This window comes from Genypterus blacodes, unplaced genomic scaffold (genome assembly GCF_046128005.1).
Source record: "Genypterus blacodes isolate CSIRO-AG114 ecotype Tasmania unplaced genomic scaffold, CSIRO-AGI_Gbla_v1 ptg000038l_1, whole genome shotgun sequence".
NCBI lineage: Eukaryota > Metazoa > Chordata > Actinopteri > Ophidiiformes > Ophidiidae > Genypterus > Genypterus blacodes.
In genome coordinates this window covers 278,338-296,562 of record NW_027466851.1, presented here as the reverse complement: position 1 = coordinate 296,562, position 18,225 = coordinate 278,338, and the positions used below count along the sequence as shown (strand labels likewise).

The 18,225-nt window shown below is 49.2% G+C and overlaps 1 protein-coding gene across 8 annotated transcripts in view; it reads left to right on the top strand.

Moving 5' to 3' along the window:
* fbrsl1 (fibrosin-like 1) overlaps positions 1–18,225 on the top strand; it is a 237,304-nt gene that overhangs the window by 181,435 nt on the left and 37,644 nt on the right. For all 8 annotated transcript variants that reach the window (XM_076147588.1, XM_076147587.1, XM_076147590.1 and 5 more), the window contains one exon: positions 17,882–17,930. In XM_076147588.1, the coding sequence (XP_076003703.1) occupies positions 17,882–17,930 (49 nt within the window). The remainder of the gene's footprint in view (positions 1–17,881; positions 17,931–18,225) is intronic.

Here is an 18,225-nt window from a genome sequence, read left to right as displayed (position 1 = left end):
GTTTTGTCGCCGCACACCGTCACCGTGCTAGAGTGTGAGAGGATCAAAGGTACGCGTCCTGATTGTGTTCTGGTGTCTTTGAGCCGTTGCGTTCCGTCGGCGTTGAGAATTGATGTGTGCGTCCTTGGAAGAGGGGCCAAGCAGAGGAGTTAGGGAGCCATTTTTTCAGAGAGCTAGCAGCTTGTCTGTCTCTGCCTGGGGGCTTTGTGAGTGCTAAGGGATCAGACTGACAAACGCTGACTGATCGGCTCACATTCACACAGCGTTTCCTCCCAGCCTTGCCTGGGATCTGACTGTTGAGAGTTCTCATATTTCCTCCTAAGCCTTTTCACTCGCACTGCATTAAAGCTCCCCTCTTTTAATCCAGCCCGCGTGTTTTTCCCTCTTAGTAAGCAGATTTCAGTCAGGAGCTTTAATTAGATGCGTCTTCTTCGGGATGCGGAAGTGTCGGGTGGTCTGCGTGCAGCCCGGGGAGCACTGGGTGGAAACGGGCCCACATACTAAACATACGGCACCCTCGCTGGAAAGCAGGCCCCTTCGTTAGTGAGGAACTGACGAGCTGCCGCTCACATTAGGGTAATTAACACCGCCACAGATTGTGGAACAGCTGTGCAATTTAGCACTGTGGCAGCAGCAGCGAGTCAAGAGAGACTCTGCAAACAGAGGGCGGCGGTGAAGTAGATTCATAGAGTGACTCGCCCAGGCCTCATCCAGAGTCTCTCCAGTGGCCAAACACAGCAGCAGAGTGTCACAACAAATGATGGAAATCACATCATTAAAATCAGATTTAGTTTTAATACTTGGAGAAACAGAAAAACATGCTTATGATTGAATACATTTGTCATGAGTTGTCCTGCACTAGGATTTGCACAAGCAGTCACGTCTGAAGGAGCGTGACGTCTTCATGGTGGCTAAAACATGTTTACTCTTTCATATCGAACAAAACTTTTGCTAAGTTAGCTGAAGCTTTCCAACACATCTTCCCACTATTAGCGTGGCAACTTAGCTCTCACACACACACACACGTTTAACTGTTAACACCAGCAGCAGTGTAAATGTTGGCTAATATGTGGACAGGTACTGAGACACATTAGCTTAGACAGGAGGTCACTGTTAGCTGTCTGCTACTTGGCTTCACTTAGCTTAGTGTTTGTTTACATAGCAGCTGCCAGGAAAAGAGAGCATATTTATTGCTATATTATTACCAAAATGTCAAATATTTGATCCACAATTTGACTTTGTTTCCACAGCGGTAACAAACAGCGTGGCTAAGTTAAGCTAAGTCGTCCCGTATCATTTACAGGAAGCTCGTCAGTCGGCAGTTGTTGTGGAACATAAACGCTCCTCTGCACTTTCTTTCTCTATGTAATTTAAGTCTCTTTTCATCTCTCTTTTCTCGGCAGCGTCTGGCTTCCCCCCACAAAACCAAATTATATGTGAGAAGTAATTAAAGCATCCTGCTCTCCTTTTTGTTTCCTTTTGATTATAGTTAATGTGAACCATTCCGTCCTCCTCTTTATTTGCCTCGCTTTTTATCCGCGCTGATCCGCAACATCTGGTTTTGGGTTTAACCGTCGGTGAGCAGCGAAAGAGAGACGGATAGAAAGAGAGAGAGAGTGTGTGTGTGTGTGTGTGTGTGTGTGTGCACAGGGGGGATACTGGTATATGTGTCCCTCCGCGCAGATGAAAGTGTTTGGTTGGGTCGTGACTTGTCCTAAACTGAGGATAAAGTCTTCTTATTGCATTTCTGTAATACTTATGTCTTGATGAATACTTCTTACCATTGAAATTATTCTTTTTTGTGGATAAAACTATTTTACTAGCATTGGGCCAAGGCCTAGCAAAGGTTAGTGTCACACATTCACCCTCATGTTATAATTGGCTCATCTTTCAGCATGTGACATGTACATCAGTAACTCTGTGTTGCTCTTTGTTGTTGTGGGGCCGAACATAATGAAAACTGCAGCGACTGATGTCCTTTATGTAATCATTGGTTATAAAGGTAACCAGCACTTGTTCAGAAAAGCCAACAAATCCTCAAATCCTGGTAAAAGTATTTGCGGTCGGCCTTAATTGTATTGCGTGAAAGAGTTTGATCTTATTTGGTGCTTCAGATTTACGACCCAGGTGTTCCTCATTTTCAGCACGTTTACATGCACTTTAAAACTTTGATTACACTGCGATTAAGGAAATAACATGTAAACCTTAATGCAACTGTAAAAGGCACAATACTCAGTATGAGTAACAGAGTGAATGATGTATATCATACTGCAGTTACACAACACACCATGTATACTGAGTAACAGCATGGAGCCATGTTACTGAGTCCATGGCCTCTCTCTGTCTCTCTGTCGCTGTCTCTCTTTCTCTCTCTCACTCTGTCTCTCTCTCTGTCTTGCGCTCTCTCTCTCTCGCTGCTATCATGTGTCAGTGACAGTGACATGCCCCGGGCTGTCGACGGGCCGCGTCGTGGCCTCGTGCTCCGTCACACAGCCAACGCCGAGCCCAGGGAACTTGTTAAATTTCTGCTAAGCTAGGCTATGCTGACTTTGACACGAGACATTTCCTTGCAATCTCTGCCGCCATCATCAACCACAGCTCCAGCAAGGGAACAGCCAACGGTGCATCCATGCGACGATAATAATGTGGGAAATGTCTATCTGCTGGTAATGCCAGGTGAAGGCAAACGGACAGGCAGGCGAGCTGGCGGGCAGGGAGCAAGGCATTCTGGGAGGCCGGGCCATCTCCCATCGGGCCTGTCATTTATTTATCTATCTGCAGCGTCTAGAGAGCAGAGGAGAGGAGGCAGAGGCTTCGCTCTACCAGAGGGGCCGGCGTCCTCCTGAAGGAGAGGAAATATAATTGGGCTTCTCTCACTCTCGCCGATGGCACCAATCAGACATGACACCCCTCCCCCTCCTCCCCCCTGCCTTGTTGCTCGCAGACGCAGCAGAGGAGCCGAGGCAGCGGCGGCCTCTCAGGGACGACCCCAAACAAGACTTGTCACTTGTGCTTACGGTGGCGTTTATTTGATCGAAGGAGGTTTTTCCTCCTCCTCCTCCTTTTCCTGCACCCTGCACTCTGCACTCTGTTACTGCTGCTCTATCAGGGCTGAGCTGTGATGCCGCCTGCTTGGGGCGACACACGGTGACTTTGCTGTGAGGGACGGGTCACCTGTTAGTGCTGCCCCCACCCCCCTGCATTCGACATGCAAGGCCCAGTTCCTCTGCAAGCATTGCTGACGTAGCACAGAGTCTTTGCAGATACTGAGTAGAATCTGTCAGTATAAGCAGTGGGACAAGTATAAGGTTGCTGTGTGTGTGTGTGTGCTGGGGGGCCAGAGGGTGTCATGCACAGTGGTGGATAGTATTGCGAGAGCGCTAAAGCCTGCGAGCGCATCTGTTTCAGCTCCTCTAATTGCGTGTGGAGTTATCGATCTGTGGTGGGTGGAGGGGCGCTGTACCAGCAGCTCTCGCCTCTCCAAGCTGGCGTCTGGCCAGGGTCCTGTCAGTCGCGGGTGTGGGTGACGGCCTGGGCGGAGATCTGAGCGTTGAAGGGCAGCAAAGCGTACTAGATATCCAGTATGTATGTGTTGGTGGGTGGGCCTGGGGTCACAGGGTGAGCCGGGGCTGAGGTGCGTCTGTACTGCCATTAAGGCAACAATGTGAGTAAGACACACAAGATTCTGTGGTTCTTTGACAAACACTGCGGCTATGACAGGAGACCAAACTAGATGTTTACATGAGCTCTGATCACATGTAAGATACTGGAGCATTTACATCAGACTGGACTCGCCCGTCGCTGAAACGCCCCAGAAAGGTTCAGATCCCTCCTCCTGCACTCTTTGTAGTTTAACGGTTACAGTCGTCTAAATATTTCATCACAATCTCTCTCTGTAATATTATAATCTACACATCTGGTATCAAAAAGTGCTGCAAATGTTCCATTTACACTCACAGAACAACCTGAGTGTAGACACACACACACACACACACACACACACACACACACAGAGGTGGTATCTTACCTAAAGATTACACTATTATAGGACCTCTGTATGCAAAATGAATTTGATATCAAATTTGGCAGTAAGTGTAATTTTGAGGCAATACATCAACGGTGTCAAAATATGACAACAAAGAGACAGTGTGTGCGTTTGTGTGTGTGTGTGGCTCCCCGGCTGACTGCCTCCAGACACTGCCAGTCTTCAAGTCCCTCGTTGTTTTGGACTAGCAAGCAGCATGAAGATGGCATGTGTTGGAGCTACACGCCTCCGAGCCTCCACACCCTCTGAGAACCACAGAGAAGGCTTTAAACAGCAGAGAGGGTGTGTGTGTCTGTGTGTGTCTGTGAGAAAGAGGTTAACTGAGCTCTTATAGTTTCTCCTCTTGATCCTGGATGAAGGGTTTAGGCTTTATCATCCTCCTTTCTCCATTTGTTTACTTCTGTTTTTAAGTGATACATCTTTTTTTGTTTTACAAGTCCCAGACTTTGTTTTTTGTTTTGTTTCTTGCAAAGTGGAGCATTTTAGATATATTTGGTGTTCAAAAGACTTTCTGAAGCAATGTTGGTGTCAAATAGAACTTCATGTCGAGGTCCAAGTCCATGAGTGTCTGTTTAAAAACCTCTGGACCTGTTAAATATCAACAGAAATGGTCCAACTTCCACTGAAGTGACCTAGTTTTCACCTACTTGTACCCAAAAATCATTCAAGTTAGTAAAATCGGAGAGCATCCCTTCAACAGGGACAAGATGAGACTCAAACAAATATCAAGCGACTTCTCCTGCCGATTGGAAGGCCCGGAGCCACGGAAGGCCCAGAGCCTGGATCGGCCCATCTAAGGATGCAGCGAGCAAACAAGCGGTTGCCAAGCCTCCATCTGTTTGCTTACCTGTTATCCAAATACAGAGCCACCTGAGCCAGGTTGAGTGTTTGTTAATGTGCAGACATGGAGATGGAGTTAAAGCAAATGGAGGTTAGCACAGAATTACCTCGGAGAGACGAGATTTTAAGTGACACGGCTAATTAAGTGAGTTATCAGCGTTGCTAAGACACTCGGCGGCAAGACGCCACGTTTAAGAGGTAGTTTGAGAGCGTAATTGTCAGGTTTGCTTTATTGACAGGAAACGGCTTTGTTAAAGCAATCTGCTGTTGCGGTAATGAGCTGTTTAACCTTGCCTCTTCCCATACGCCGCGCACAGAAATCAATCCTGTGCATTATGTACACGCACGCCGATAACCTCACTGGAGCCGGCGTACTGGAAGTGCAAATGATTGGCCTCCGCGTTGGACTGCCGCCCCCTTTCTTCCTCTCTGGTGCGCAGAGGCTCCTAAGGAAAAACAAAGCTTTTATCAGCGCTGAGATATTCATTGTTGCCATCGTCGGCGAGCCTCAGAAAGAGTATTAGTGCTCCGGGGAACCTTCCTGCCTGTTGTTTTTTCCCTTCTACTTGAATAATTTAGAGCGTTGCATGTAAGACAAAGTTGCCTTTACTTGCTTCATTATATTTTAATCCAGGGCAAACGATGCTCTGTGTGCTCGGCTTTGGAAACAGCTTTTAATAGTCATCTGTGCAGGGATTTCTCATAAATCTGCTCCGGCAATGTGAGCAGATCAGACGTACGCAGATACGCTGTGTGTCCTCGCCTGCCCTTCTCTCCTGTCCAAGGATCTGTGTGCATACGGACGCCAAAGCTAATGACTCTCCTCTCAGTGCAGAGGGTCTGAACCCTCTCACTGAGTTTAGACTCAAACCTTAATGTGATTTAGTCTTGTCTGTGATTAATCGCTCATAATAAATACTACTTTTACCCCGTCTGCATATTTCTTCCTCACTCGAGTTCATTCTGGCAGTCAGCATCGCAGATAGTAAATCCGTGTGAAAATAACAAAATAAGAAAATAGATTCTGGAAAAATTAAAATGGAAAAGGAGAGTCTAGTTAAACGGACACAAACTTCACTATTTCACATTTTCCAGATTGTCACATGTAGAAAAGTGTAGAAAAGATGTTTGTGTGTGACGCGGCTCCTCTAATAGGACTCGGCTGTCAGATGTCGGCATCCATGGTTTAATGCAAATTATCATGTATAATCATGGTGTTTATATGTTTGAAAACAATCGATTTATTGCCTTTAATCAGTTTGACGGTGCGTGTAAACATGGGGGTGACTAAAGGTGACCTCATGGCCTCGCACATGACACTAAGCCCACACAGATACAGGAACTTGGCCTGATTTAATATGTAATTCCCGTACAGTTGCACCTCGCCGTGATTGAAAACCGCAGTCAAGGTCGGGTCGCGGCGCGGCGTGTCGCGCTGATGTTCCACAGTAAGTGTGAAGTCTGAATCCATAAGCTCTCACTGGGGCCTCTGCAGTTGTCGCAGCGATGTTAAACTAGCTTGTGCTGGATACCCCCCTGCCCCCTCCCCCCTCACCTCAAAACTCCTGGTATGTCCCACTGATATGTCATCATGGTTATTTATACACACACACACACACACAGAGAGACACACACTGCTACACATTGAGTCACACGACCGGGCGACCAATGAGGAGTGTTTAATCACTCGTCTGTGTCTCCCATGTATGAGGCAGCGTTTCCCAATCAGTGGCACTCGAAAATGTCCTGAATTTGATTTCTTCTCTCCGACCCCCGTCCCCCCGTCCCCTCTCTAACATAGTATCAGATTCCAGTCCTTCTGTGTGTATCTTGTATTTTAATATCGTAGTAAAGACTTCAGTGTCTCATTGTTCCATCACGCGTCTGTGCTGAGGCAAGTGCACACAAAGGGTGCAGAGCTGCCACTGCACACTTGCGGTCGGGTTGCCGGGGTGCACTTTCTATATTAAAATCCTGCCGTAACCTCAGAGCTTAACTCGATCAAGCGAATAATGCCACCGGCCTCGGCGGGCAGCTTACACGAGGCAGGCGGCAAAGACTGCGAACACGCCGTCTTCTTTCAGTCTTAACCCCTTTGTGTTTGGGCATGAAATGAAATTCCCTGCAATGTAAACATGGCAGCGTAATGGCAATGCGGCTGCGGCGGCGGCGGGGCAGCCTCCCCCCTCATAAGGTCGGCAGAGCGGTGGAGGTATTTCTAAAAGGCGACTGGCTTTGGGTGTTGGGTGTCCCGTCCTGTCCCGGCCCTGCAGCGAGGCCTCGGGGGAGGAGCTTGAGTTACAGCTGCCAGAAAGCTGAGGTCCGGTGTCTGCAAGAAGTAAATTCCACTTAACGTGCCACATCCCCTCGCCAACACAACCCGGAGGCTTCGAAGGTCTGAGCCTCCTTTATATAGTGCATACCTCGTTTGTTTGTGCTGGGGGAGGGGGGGGATCAGGCGTCTTTAAGCAGTGTGGGGTCGGTGCTGCGAGCCGGATGGGACGTTTGGCCGGGAGTGGAGGTTCGGTCTCCCACAAGTCCCCCCTTCATTCCTCTGCAGGACAAGTGGCTGTATTGATCTCCGTCCTGAATGAGTTCCTGATATTCCAGCTGCTGTTTTTATCTGAACCAGCAGGGCTGCAGATCCAGACCCATCAGAGGATCACAGGTCTTCTGACATGTTTTCATGGCCACACCCATTTGTGCTTATTTAGCATAGTCTTAATCATTACCTGTAATTGGCTCAAATGTAAGTGGGCGTGGCTTGAACAAGCGCTGAATGTCATGAATGATAAAGACATGAACACTCACTGCTTATGTATTCCATCGTTCTGGATTTATCAAGAAAAACAAAATATTGTATCTCCCGGTATAAACCACTGTTGCTGATAACCTGCAGGCCTGTGGGAGCTCAGCAGGAAGCAGAGCCAAAGGTCGGAGGTCACAGGTGTCCGGCAGGCGCAGGCTATAGTGTTGGATGATGCAGACGCCGAGCTGAGATCCCCTGTAGGTTTTACCCCCAAGTCGACCCCGAACTCCCACAGGCGTCAGCAGACTGTTTGGTTGCGTTCGCAGGGCGGTGATTCATATCACAGTAAATCAGCGGCGTGGTACGAGCCAGAGCGGCACCCTGCTGTGCATTCCCTCCTTTCATTAAAGGTGTCCGCAAACACCCATGCCTACGTTTCCACACGGTGCCAGCTCTGCCTTTGCTTCCCTTTGTGTGGCGTCTTTCGCTGCAGAACAAATCCAGCGTGTGTGGGTTGAGGCGAGGGAAAGGGTCGCAGCTTTTGAATCGCCGCATTATTTAAGATCCGAGCTGCCGAGCTTCGTTTTTTCTTCCCTCTTAGCAAATTTATCTAAGTGCAGTCGGGGAGAGAGAGAGAGAGGAAGAGAGAGGAAGGCTGCGAGTTGCGTAGCCTGAGGTGGGCTATGACTCACCTAGACGTTGTTCAGATGGAGTGAAAAAACAAGTAGCATAGGAGTGTCTATTGAGCGGCGCTTAAAGCACCTTTCTCCTAACAAGCTGCAGTGAGAGGTGGTTTGCCTACCAAGCTCGCCTGCAGCTCTCCGCAGGGCGATTATGTCATGGCGGGCCAGTCAGAATGATGTGTATCTCTCTGTTAGAGGCGAGCTCTACTGCAGCAAAGGCTCCGGCTAGGAATATTATTATTATCTCCTCCAGGATCCTCTCCACGGCAACAACGGTGCCGCATTGAGAAAGCTGTTTGTGAAATAATCCGCCTGTCTGTTATCCCGCGTCTCAGACAATAACATCCAGAGAGGCGATGTTACTGTCCAACACCCACACTCGGAAAAAAGGCTTCGCAACAAAAGGACGGCGTGTATGCGGTGCGGCCAGTTTCCCTGACCCGTCCTCCGCGCGGCGCCCCGGGGGAGCCGGGATTTGGTAGAGGCTGTTGACCAGCCAATCGGGGAGCAGCGAGCCGTGTCTTAAAGGGCTATCTGCCATCTCGGCTGCCAAGCGGCCCGGAGAGCCGGGAGAAGCCGCCGGTCGCCTGATCTCTATCGGGGCCAGGGAGTAATGACAAACAGGCCCCCGATCCCGTAGGGAGATTTGCCCTCGGCTCTTATCTGCGCTGGCACACGTTTTGACATTAAAAAGGAAGAAGGCCACGCCCTTTCCTCAGTGTGTGTGTGTGTGTGAGATGAGCTGCTGCTATCTGCTGCTTTGTTTCTCTGTCTGCCGTTCTTTTATCTCTTTCTCGCTTTTTGGCTGGCGACAGGCCAGAGCAGCACATCAGGCGAATATGAGAAAGGCTTTCTTCATATTCTTCTTCTCACTTCTCACGCTTTGTGGCAGTGAAGTGAAACTGAAAGTGTGTGCTCTTATTCCCATTGGAATAACTTGACATTGTAAGTTTGTGTCATTTCCCCCTTACATGTGATGGTATTGAGAAACACACACACACACACACACACACACATTCAGCAGGTTAAGGGTGTAAAATATGTTGCAAATTCAACTGCATTGATCTAAGAAGTAAAAATCTATAATTATGGGTTAATTAGGGAAAAAGTAAACAAAATGAATCCTTCTGCATAAGTGTGTTATTTAGTTTAGTCCCATTCGTAAATTCAGTGAAATTGATAGAAATCTGTGTTGACTTAAGTGTATGAAAATAATCAAATGGAGTCGCGGTGACGATTAATCAATGAGTTCCTCCCAAATTAATCGATCGGGTTGGAGCCAAAGCTTTGCGTGTCTCTTAAAGGTACGAGCACGTATACCCCCCACATCCCCCACCCCTCAGTGCGGGGATCCGTGTGTACTTTTATGCGTCTGCGCTCAAACCTGCCTCGGCCTTAATTGAGCTAAATGGATAGCGATGGTCGAGATGATTTGTCTGTCGGCTTTTATTGCGGCAATTTCGCCTGTGCCTCATTGCATTATGCCACTTAATGAGAGCCCTTCGCAGCTGCTTTGCCTCGGCTGGTATTAACATGCGCAGGTTCACTTCACCGGGGTAAAGTGGGAACTCGCCGCCTCTAATCTCCTGCAAATTTTAAATGATAATGAACAAAAAGCACCGACATGTTTAACCCCCGCGTGCCTGCGTACAGACGGGCTACTCATGCTGCTCATGTTCTGGGAGGGGGAGAGGGGAGAGGGGGTGTTAGAGCAGATAAATCTATTTCCAGTGCTGTCAGGCATTAATCGATGGATGATGAAGTCCTCATTTGTGTTTCAACTTTGCACATTTTCGAGCTTGTATTTTCCTGTTAGATGTTTGAACTCTGACCTCACTGCTTCATTGTGAAACAGCATATTTGGTGTTATGAGTTATGTCGTACTGCGTATAAGTCCTGTAACTCCGTCTCTCGCACACAACTCATGGAAATCCTGAAAGAAAATGTCGAAATTGTGTTTTCCAGGCCTGGAAAAGTTTTGGGAAAATTTACATAATTATGACATTTATTCCTATAATGTATTGAAGTATTCATACGAACTGGTACTGGTTTATAATTCCATAAGCTATAATTGAATGAGACTTGAGATAAGGGCCAAGGATGATCACCGCGTGTCACCATGGTAACATGGCCACACAGCCACACTTACTGTACATGTGATTCACAGAACAAGTGAAGAAGACGAGGCTGTGTGTGATTTGGTCTCCAGCACAGAGGAGCATGAAGCCTCACTGTCCACATTTCATCTGAATGCTACAGATCAAACTCTGATGTTTGAGTCATTTATCTTATTGAAGCTCTATGTAGACAAGGTTGACATTCAAACATAGACATTTTCTGACACAATGGAGGTTCAGGCTCTGAAGTTTAGTTTAACATCTTGGAAATTCCTCCTTCAAAATCTGCTGGAATCCTGACTAATATAAAATGCATTAGGTAAATATTCATGCAGGGAAAATCTGTGAAATGTCAGACCTTGGGGTGTGTGTGTGTGTGTGTGTGTGTGTGTGTGTGAATGTGTCGCTCCTGGCGTCCTGGTCTCTCCTTCGTAGCCTGTGGGGCCGACACCTCCCGCCTCCTTCCGTCCCCCGTCTAGCCCCCCCCTCCCTCCTCGGCCCTGGGATGCGCTCTGAAACACGCCTGGTCCTCTTCCCTTCATTTCTCCTTATCTGGTTAGTGCTGGCGGTGAGCCTGCCGCGCCGCTGATTTGTGACCCTCTCGGTCTGCGGCCGCCAGAGGCTTTAATGCGATGCGATGCGTGCCTCTGCCCTTCTCCCTGCTGATGAAACAGGCCTCTGCATTCCCCTGATACACGGCTAATTTGTATACTAAACTGACAGGCAGCCGTGATAAGGGCTCGCAACTGCTGCACAGCCAGGGGAGCGGGGGGAGGCGGGCCGGGGCGGCGCGCTGGGTTAAGCAAGACGAAGGGTAATATTTTACACAAAGCTCGGCGCTCGGCATTCATTTCCCTGCGTCTGTTGCTAGGGGGAGAAGGAGCAGGAGTTGTCAACCCCGGCCCTCACACACACACACACACACACACACACATGCGTAATAGGTGACTACGAAAATGGCACTCGGGGCGAGGCATAAAGACAGTCAGAGTGTGTGTGTGTGTGTGTGTGTGTGTGTGTGTGTGTGTGTGTGTGTGTGTGTGTGTGTGTGTGTGTGTGTGTGTGTGTGTGTGTGTGTGTGTGTGTGTGTGTGTGTGTGTGTGTGTGTGTGTGTGTGTGTGTGTGAGACTACTCCATTCTACACGGTCACGGTGGAATTCATTATCATCTTAATGATGCTCCAGTTGAGGCGAGGAGCTGTAGGTTGACAGTTGCGTGGGCGGATTGTACGCCGTGTATCCCATCATGCTCGCTGGGGGTTTTGCAGTATTGCTGGCCCACACCTGTTCTGACAAGCGGCGGTGGCGGCGGGAGGGAGTTGGAGGTAGACGCTAGCTGTTCCCTTCCCTGGGACGTGTAGCACCGCTGCAGCTTATAATAAACGACCGCTCGGGAGGTCATTAAGTTTCTGGAACGACGGCGAGGAAGGACGAACGTGGGGGAGATAATTAATTTGGTGTCTCCAGTCGCAGCCTGGGAGCCCGTAGGCCTACCGCGCGTGGCTAATGTGGCATTAATCGCTAACGTAGCATTAGTGGGCATTGCCAGACTGGCAAACGCAGCATAGAGAAGCCAGGCAGGGTTAAAGGGCGACAGGACTCCAGGGGCCTGAGTGGGCGGTGATGGAAACGTTTATCAAAGTGTGGAGCTGCACCCACGTGAACATGTGACCCCAAAACACAACACAATCACTCTGCCAGCAAGCTAACTTAGTTTATTGCTTCTTGAGGAAATTACGTCTGAACTTGGATCGATGTTGTTGTTTCTTCTACAGCACAAAGATAGAAGTTCTGCCCTCCACAATAAAAGCTCAACGTATCTCCCGGATTACTCATAGAACTGTGTTATGCTATAACAACGCTAATGTAGCAACATATTTGTCTCTAACTAAACCTGTAAGTTTGGACCCCGTGGTGTTTCTATGAAGGATTACTGAAGTGTGTAAGAGTTCATAGGCTCCACATTGGAAATATGAGCGTGATGAAGTGTCAGCGCTGTCACGAGAAGGTACGAAGACTCAGGAGGAAAGTAAATGAAGAACGGGAGGGAGGTAGAGAGGAGGAGGAGGAAGAGGAGGAAGAGAGGGCAGTGAAGGAGGAAGTTGACAGTGATGAAACACCAAGCGGGGAAGCAAATTAACACGGGGTGTGTATGTGTGTGTAAAGGTGGTGGGAGCTGTGTGTGTGTGTGTGTGTGTGTGGAGGTTGTGGATTTGTAGATAGCCGAGTTCAGCCAAGGTGATTGAGAGCCTGTTCATCCATGCTCTCTCTCGCTCTGGCTCGCTCTCTCTCTCTCTCTCTCTCTCTCTCCTCCCTCCCCCCTCCCTCCCTCCCTCCTCCACATACAGTCTCTTACATACGAGGCCGTGAAGAGTCTTTGGCGAGCATTAAAGCCGCTCATTTAGTCATTGGCGAGGTGTGTGTGTGTGTGTGTGTGTGTGTGTGTGTGTGTGTGTGCTGTGTTTGTTTAGCATGCTCGATTACCCTCCATTACACAACAGCAAAGCATGCTGCATGCTAAAGCTGCACTGATGCATAAAGAAGGTTTAATGTGCCTGTAGGTGATGTTTGGTGTGTGTGTGTGTGTGTCTAATGTCACATACACGATGATGTCATTTTAAACAGCTTAACATTCCGGCTTATATCTGACCTGTAGTACGAGTCCAAGAGGCCGTGGGATGTTATATGTCATCTAGGTACATTCAGAAATCACAGTGTGTGTGTGAGACAGACGGTGTCCATGGAGACGAGGGTCCACCAGGGTCTCTTTTACACCTATAAGGTTCTGTTTTAAACATGTTGACCAACAATAGATCAGTGCAGACCCTAAACGTTTGTTCATGAAGAGAAAAGGGAAATTGTCGTAGCTGAAGTGGTAACCGTGACGACATTGTGAGTGGGCGTGTATTACTCTGCTTCCTGTAATGGTGGCACATCAAATTAGTGGCAAGTTTGGTGGCAAGTGGAGATGGATCCAGAACTGTTTTAGGTGTAAAAGCAGCGTGTGTGTGTGAGGGGGGGGGCGGGGCACCCACAGGCTGTAATAGGGTGACGGCACGCCTAATGAGAACCCCTCACAGTACAGGCAGCACCCAGATGTCTAACAGGACCTCCACTCCCTCCTGACTGAAGGGAGGTTGACCTGCTTGTGCCAAATGACTCAGAACTAAATAGTAATTACAGGCGTGAAGCCACAACAAAGAGCCCATGAAGAGGCGTCTTTGTTTTCACGCTGCAGCTGTTGTGATTCGCTCTGCCCGCCTGTTTAAAAACCCACATCTCCAGCTCCAGCAGGGTGGAAGGTTCCACCTGATCAGGGACGGGAGGGGGGGGCGACATTCCCTCACCTGTGTCCGCAGAGTTCCCACCTCTGGTCGGCAGTATCTGCGCTGTCAGATCAAAGGTAGATGGACGGCCTGGGGAGCGTTTGATATAAAGCGAGGGGGGGTGGAGTTGCACGGAGAGAAATTGGTCTCTCAGCAGTCTTTACCAAATGAGGTTAATTGAATCTGGGTAATTGCTGACCTTCCTGTCTCGGTGAAATCGCAGCCTTAACTGATCAATGCCTTTCATAAATGTATGCCTGAAGGTCATTGGGTTGATAAGCGCCCCTGCCCCCCCTCTGCTCAGCCCATTGTGCCAAAATGAAGCGTGGAAGCGTTTTAAGACTAAAAATGCAATTAGGCTCGTCTGAGATGTTTTAAATTAATTAACCGGCCCGTGTTGTTCAGTCAAAGTGATGCGGACGTCTGCAACGCGGCGAAGCTTTCCTCCGTCTCGCTGCTTTGCTGTGACAGCAGATGCGTTTGGCCTCGGTGCAAATGTCTCACTTAATGCTGGCGAGGTCCGCTGCCTCTCCTCTCTCCCTCTGCGGCTCGGCTATTAACTGGAGATTTATGCAGCCGGTAAGTCGCTGCTGCTGGGGGAAGTTGGGGGGAACTTTTAGAAACAAGCAGCAGTGTAATTTGTAATTTGGCATTCGCTAAATCTGGGAATTATGGTTGTGCATGTCGCTCTTTGGGGAGTTTGCACTCCGTTGGTGGGTTTGCCGCTGCCGCCCCTCCTCCCTCTCTGGCCTCCCTCACTTTCTTTCTTCTTCTTCTCCCCTTTTCCTTCTGCGCCTGCCGAGGAAGCGGGAGGATTTCACAGCTGCTGAGAGCCTCTGACCTCCTTCTTGCCCCCCCCCCTCCTCCCCCCCTTTCGCTCCCTTTTTTCTCCCTCTATCCAGCAGCCTCTTTCCTCGGGGAGCTCTTGTGTGGCTCAGAGGAAGCTGAATCATAAAGCATGGCTAATGAATAGAATGGGGAAGGGAAGCTGAGGCCTGCTGACGGCCCTCCAGAGAGGAGGCCAGGCCCCCGAAGCCCCAGGCTCAAATAGCAGACGGCCCCCGCAAAGGTCAAGCTTCCTGCGGCCCGCTCCGAGGGCTTTTGGCTCCCAGGCAATGTGGCTTGAATTTCCCCCTTTGTTTTCCTTAATGGTTAAATGTTCCTATTTCCTTTGGAAGGCCGTGCCTCCGCCGCTCGCTCCCCGTCTCTCTGTCTCATCTTTCCCGGCCTGTTTTTCATGGCGGCCAGGCTTCCCTCAACAAAGAGAGTGTGAAGAATTTGTTATACATGACCTCTGCGCACCGCAACCGCAGGGCGCTCGGCTGCCAGCAGCACGGCCTCGCCAAAAAATGTCAACGCGACCGGCGAGGCCCAGAAGACAACGGCGAGCCAGCGAGGGCGGCGCTTTGACCGGCCTCTTTAAGAAGTGCTTTTGTAAGCCGGCCTTGTAATTGTGGATTATACCAGCGACTCACGCAGACTTGGCAGGTGCAGAACTCGGCATTAAAAGCTAAATATTGGTTGTTGATGTCTGTTGGACGGCGTTTGGAATACGAAATAGCTCAGAGTGGACTGAGGAGGAATAAATAGCTCGGGGTTGTCTGGCACAGGCGTTACGTCTCTGGATAAGCACTCGACTCATAACAATAGTTTGAACTGTTACAGTGACTTGTGGCGTGACCTGCCCCCGTCTCTGTGACCCCGCGCCACAGCCAGCCAGCTCCCGTGTCCATTTGACAAGCTTCGTTTCACTCTGAGCCCATATTTTTTCTCTCCGGGGCCCCGGGGGCCGCGAGGCGAGGCTGAGGTTGTGGCGCAGCGGCGCTCTGGCTCGGTACTGGAGCGTTTAACGCGGTCCAAAGCTAACAAAGGGCCTGTGTTGTAGCCTGGTGCCCCGGTTCTGGGAGACTGAATGGGGGCGACGCTCAGCGTTTCCTCGTCTGCTGTAAAAGGAAACAGGAAACCCCTCTGTGCTGTGTCTGCCCTCCTTTGACTGATGCGATGATACAATCTCTGATATGATCTCTGATACGATCTATATGATCTCTCTATGAGCAGGAGTGTGTGTTCCTCTGTTAGTTGTCTTTCTATCATGTAGATGTTTGTGCTTCTCTTCCGGTCTGTAGGTCTTTAAATGGACCCTTATGGATCCATGAACACATGTTAAAGCCTCTAAAGCTCCTCTACCCTCTACATGAACATGGCCTTTGACCCTGACCCCTCTGCATTTTGTTATGGAGATACGTTTAGCTTTTATTGTGAAGGGCAGACTTCTATCTTTGCTCTGAAACCATATTCTGACGTGATCTGGTACTAATGTACCGAGCTGACAGATGTGCTGCTCTTTGTTTCCTCGCTCTGTTTGGTTTCCTACCTGCTGTACGTTAAACCTGTCTGACCTCTGAGCAAAGCGGCTCGCTTACACAATCTGTGGTCTGGGTGTTGTTGTGGTTTGAGCTCAGACAGACAGACAAACATTGTTGAGAACAGTAACACAGCGGCGGTGAGGGAGGAAGTGGGAGGTCTTGGAAAGAAGAGGACGTCCTCAAAACACTTGTGAAGAATGAGCGAGATGCCAAGGACGGCCATCTGTGTTTACAAAATCATGTGCCTCCTCTCTCTGTCTCTGTCTGATTCGCTCTTCATTCTTTACATATGCTCCCTTTGTGCTGCTCCGCGCACAAGCGCCGCAATTAAAGACGCTCGGGCCTGTGGGGTGGAACATATGCTGAGCCGCTCTCGCCGCTCTTCACGAGCCGCCGCGGCCCGACGAGCCGGCCCGAGAAGGATGCCCGCCGTTCTTATTATCCTTTACGGTATTTTCCACAGCTCCAGCTTTGTTAAGACGTTGTGAAAACGTGGCGTCTGGCCGGTGGACGTGTATTATTGTACAAACGCATGGTGTGTTTTGATTTGCGGCGTGTGTGCCAGAATCTACAGATCCGTCTGAAGCCGGGAGGAAAGACCTGGCTGTGTTTAGTCTACCAGTCTCCACTATCGCTTAATAGTCCGATGCTATTCTCCCTCAAGTGTTGGACTCGACCTCCATTTGACTCTGTGTCGCCTGCTTTTCTCCTCGCCGTCATCAGCGGCGACAGATTATCCGTTTATTTCCAATATAGGCTGGTGTTGTTTTGTATATGAAAGAAGGATATTGCTTTAAGAGGAGAATCAGGTTATATTCCTGTACGTCACACAACAAAATGAGATTTCTCTGCGTGCAGACCGGCACATCCACCTGAGTTCCTCTGCCTCTGACTGCTGAGGGGTTTCAGGTGGCACAACAGTGCCCCCTAATGTTACCTCCAGTCAGGGCCCAGCAGGTGCAGAGGGTGCTCTCCTCTACTGGAGCCGGAGCTGGAGGGAGCAGCAGGGAGGGGAGATAGGAGGTGAAGTTTGAGTCATAACCTGATGGTCTGGGAAGTGTAAGAACAGAAACTCCTGAACTCATGGATCCAAGATCATTAAGACTCACATCAGAGCAAATAAAGAAACATGTGAGCGTCTCTGTGTGTCCAACATAAACACATTTAAAGAACACAAAACACAAAATACAAATGAAGCGAGTCCAGAAATGTAAATTTATGTGAGATGGAATCAGCAGAAACACAAACGTTATTGTTTCAAACAGTGATGTAAGTGTTGTCATGGTTGCGTCAGAGTATCGGAGGGTTGATGAGTCACATGTTGGCTCACCTGCAGCTCAGATCACCGTTAGGATTTGACTCCATCTTATTTTCTTGTATAAATCCTCAGAGGTTTACTTTTACTTTACTTTACTTTACTTAACTCATCATTAAAAAGGTTCTATGCTAACAAACTATATTAGATATTATGAGTATTGAGGTCACCTGTGTTAAGGGCAACACTTTCACCCCGGCCCCTAACTGTGAAGGCTCCGCTCTGCTTGAAAGTATATGTACAAAAACGGTACGAAATGTGTTTGAAGACGTTTGTTTGCGGTGAGGAGCTCAGGTGCATGTGTGAGCGGTTTGGGTGGGCGGAGTCTCCGCTCGCCTCTCTGCTGGTTCGTGGAGCCGCTGAGCAAACAAAGGTTGAACAAATGAGCACGAGTTCACCAAACAAATCCACTGAAAATCTGCTGTCCTCCTGTTTTTCCAGGTGTCTGATGTAGGATCTGAGAAGCTCTTTTCCCCCACCACACCCAAAGGTAAGAGCCCACTCCTCCCCCCTTTCTCTAATCCTCCGTCTCCCATTCAGATTTAAATGTCCGCACACATAAATAAGGTCTGCTGACTACATATGCATACATTTGTGCGCGTTGTGCTGTGGACGCCCCCGCCACAGGCTCAGCCCTCCTACATATTGGTTCATTAGAGGGGATTTAGAGCCTCCCTGCCACATGCTCCCACAAATGGGAACTTCCCCTCAGGCAATACAAGCTCTCTGACAGCAGGGCTGGACCATAATGGATGCCAAAGGAGAGAGAGAGAGAGAGGGAGAGA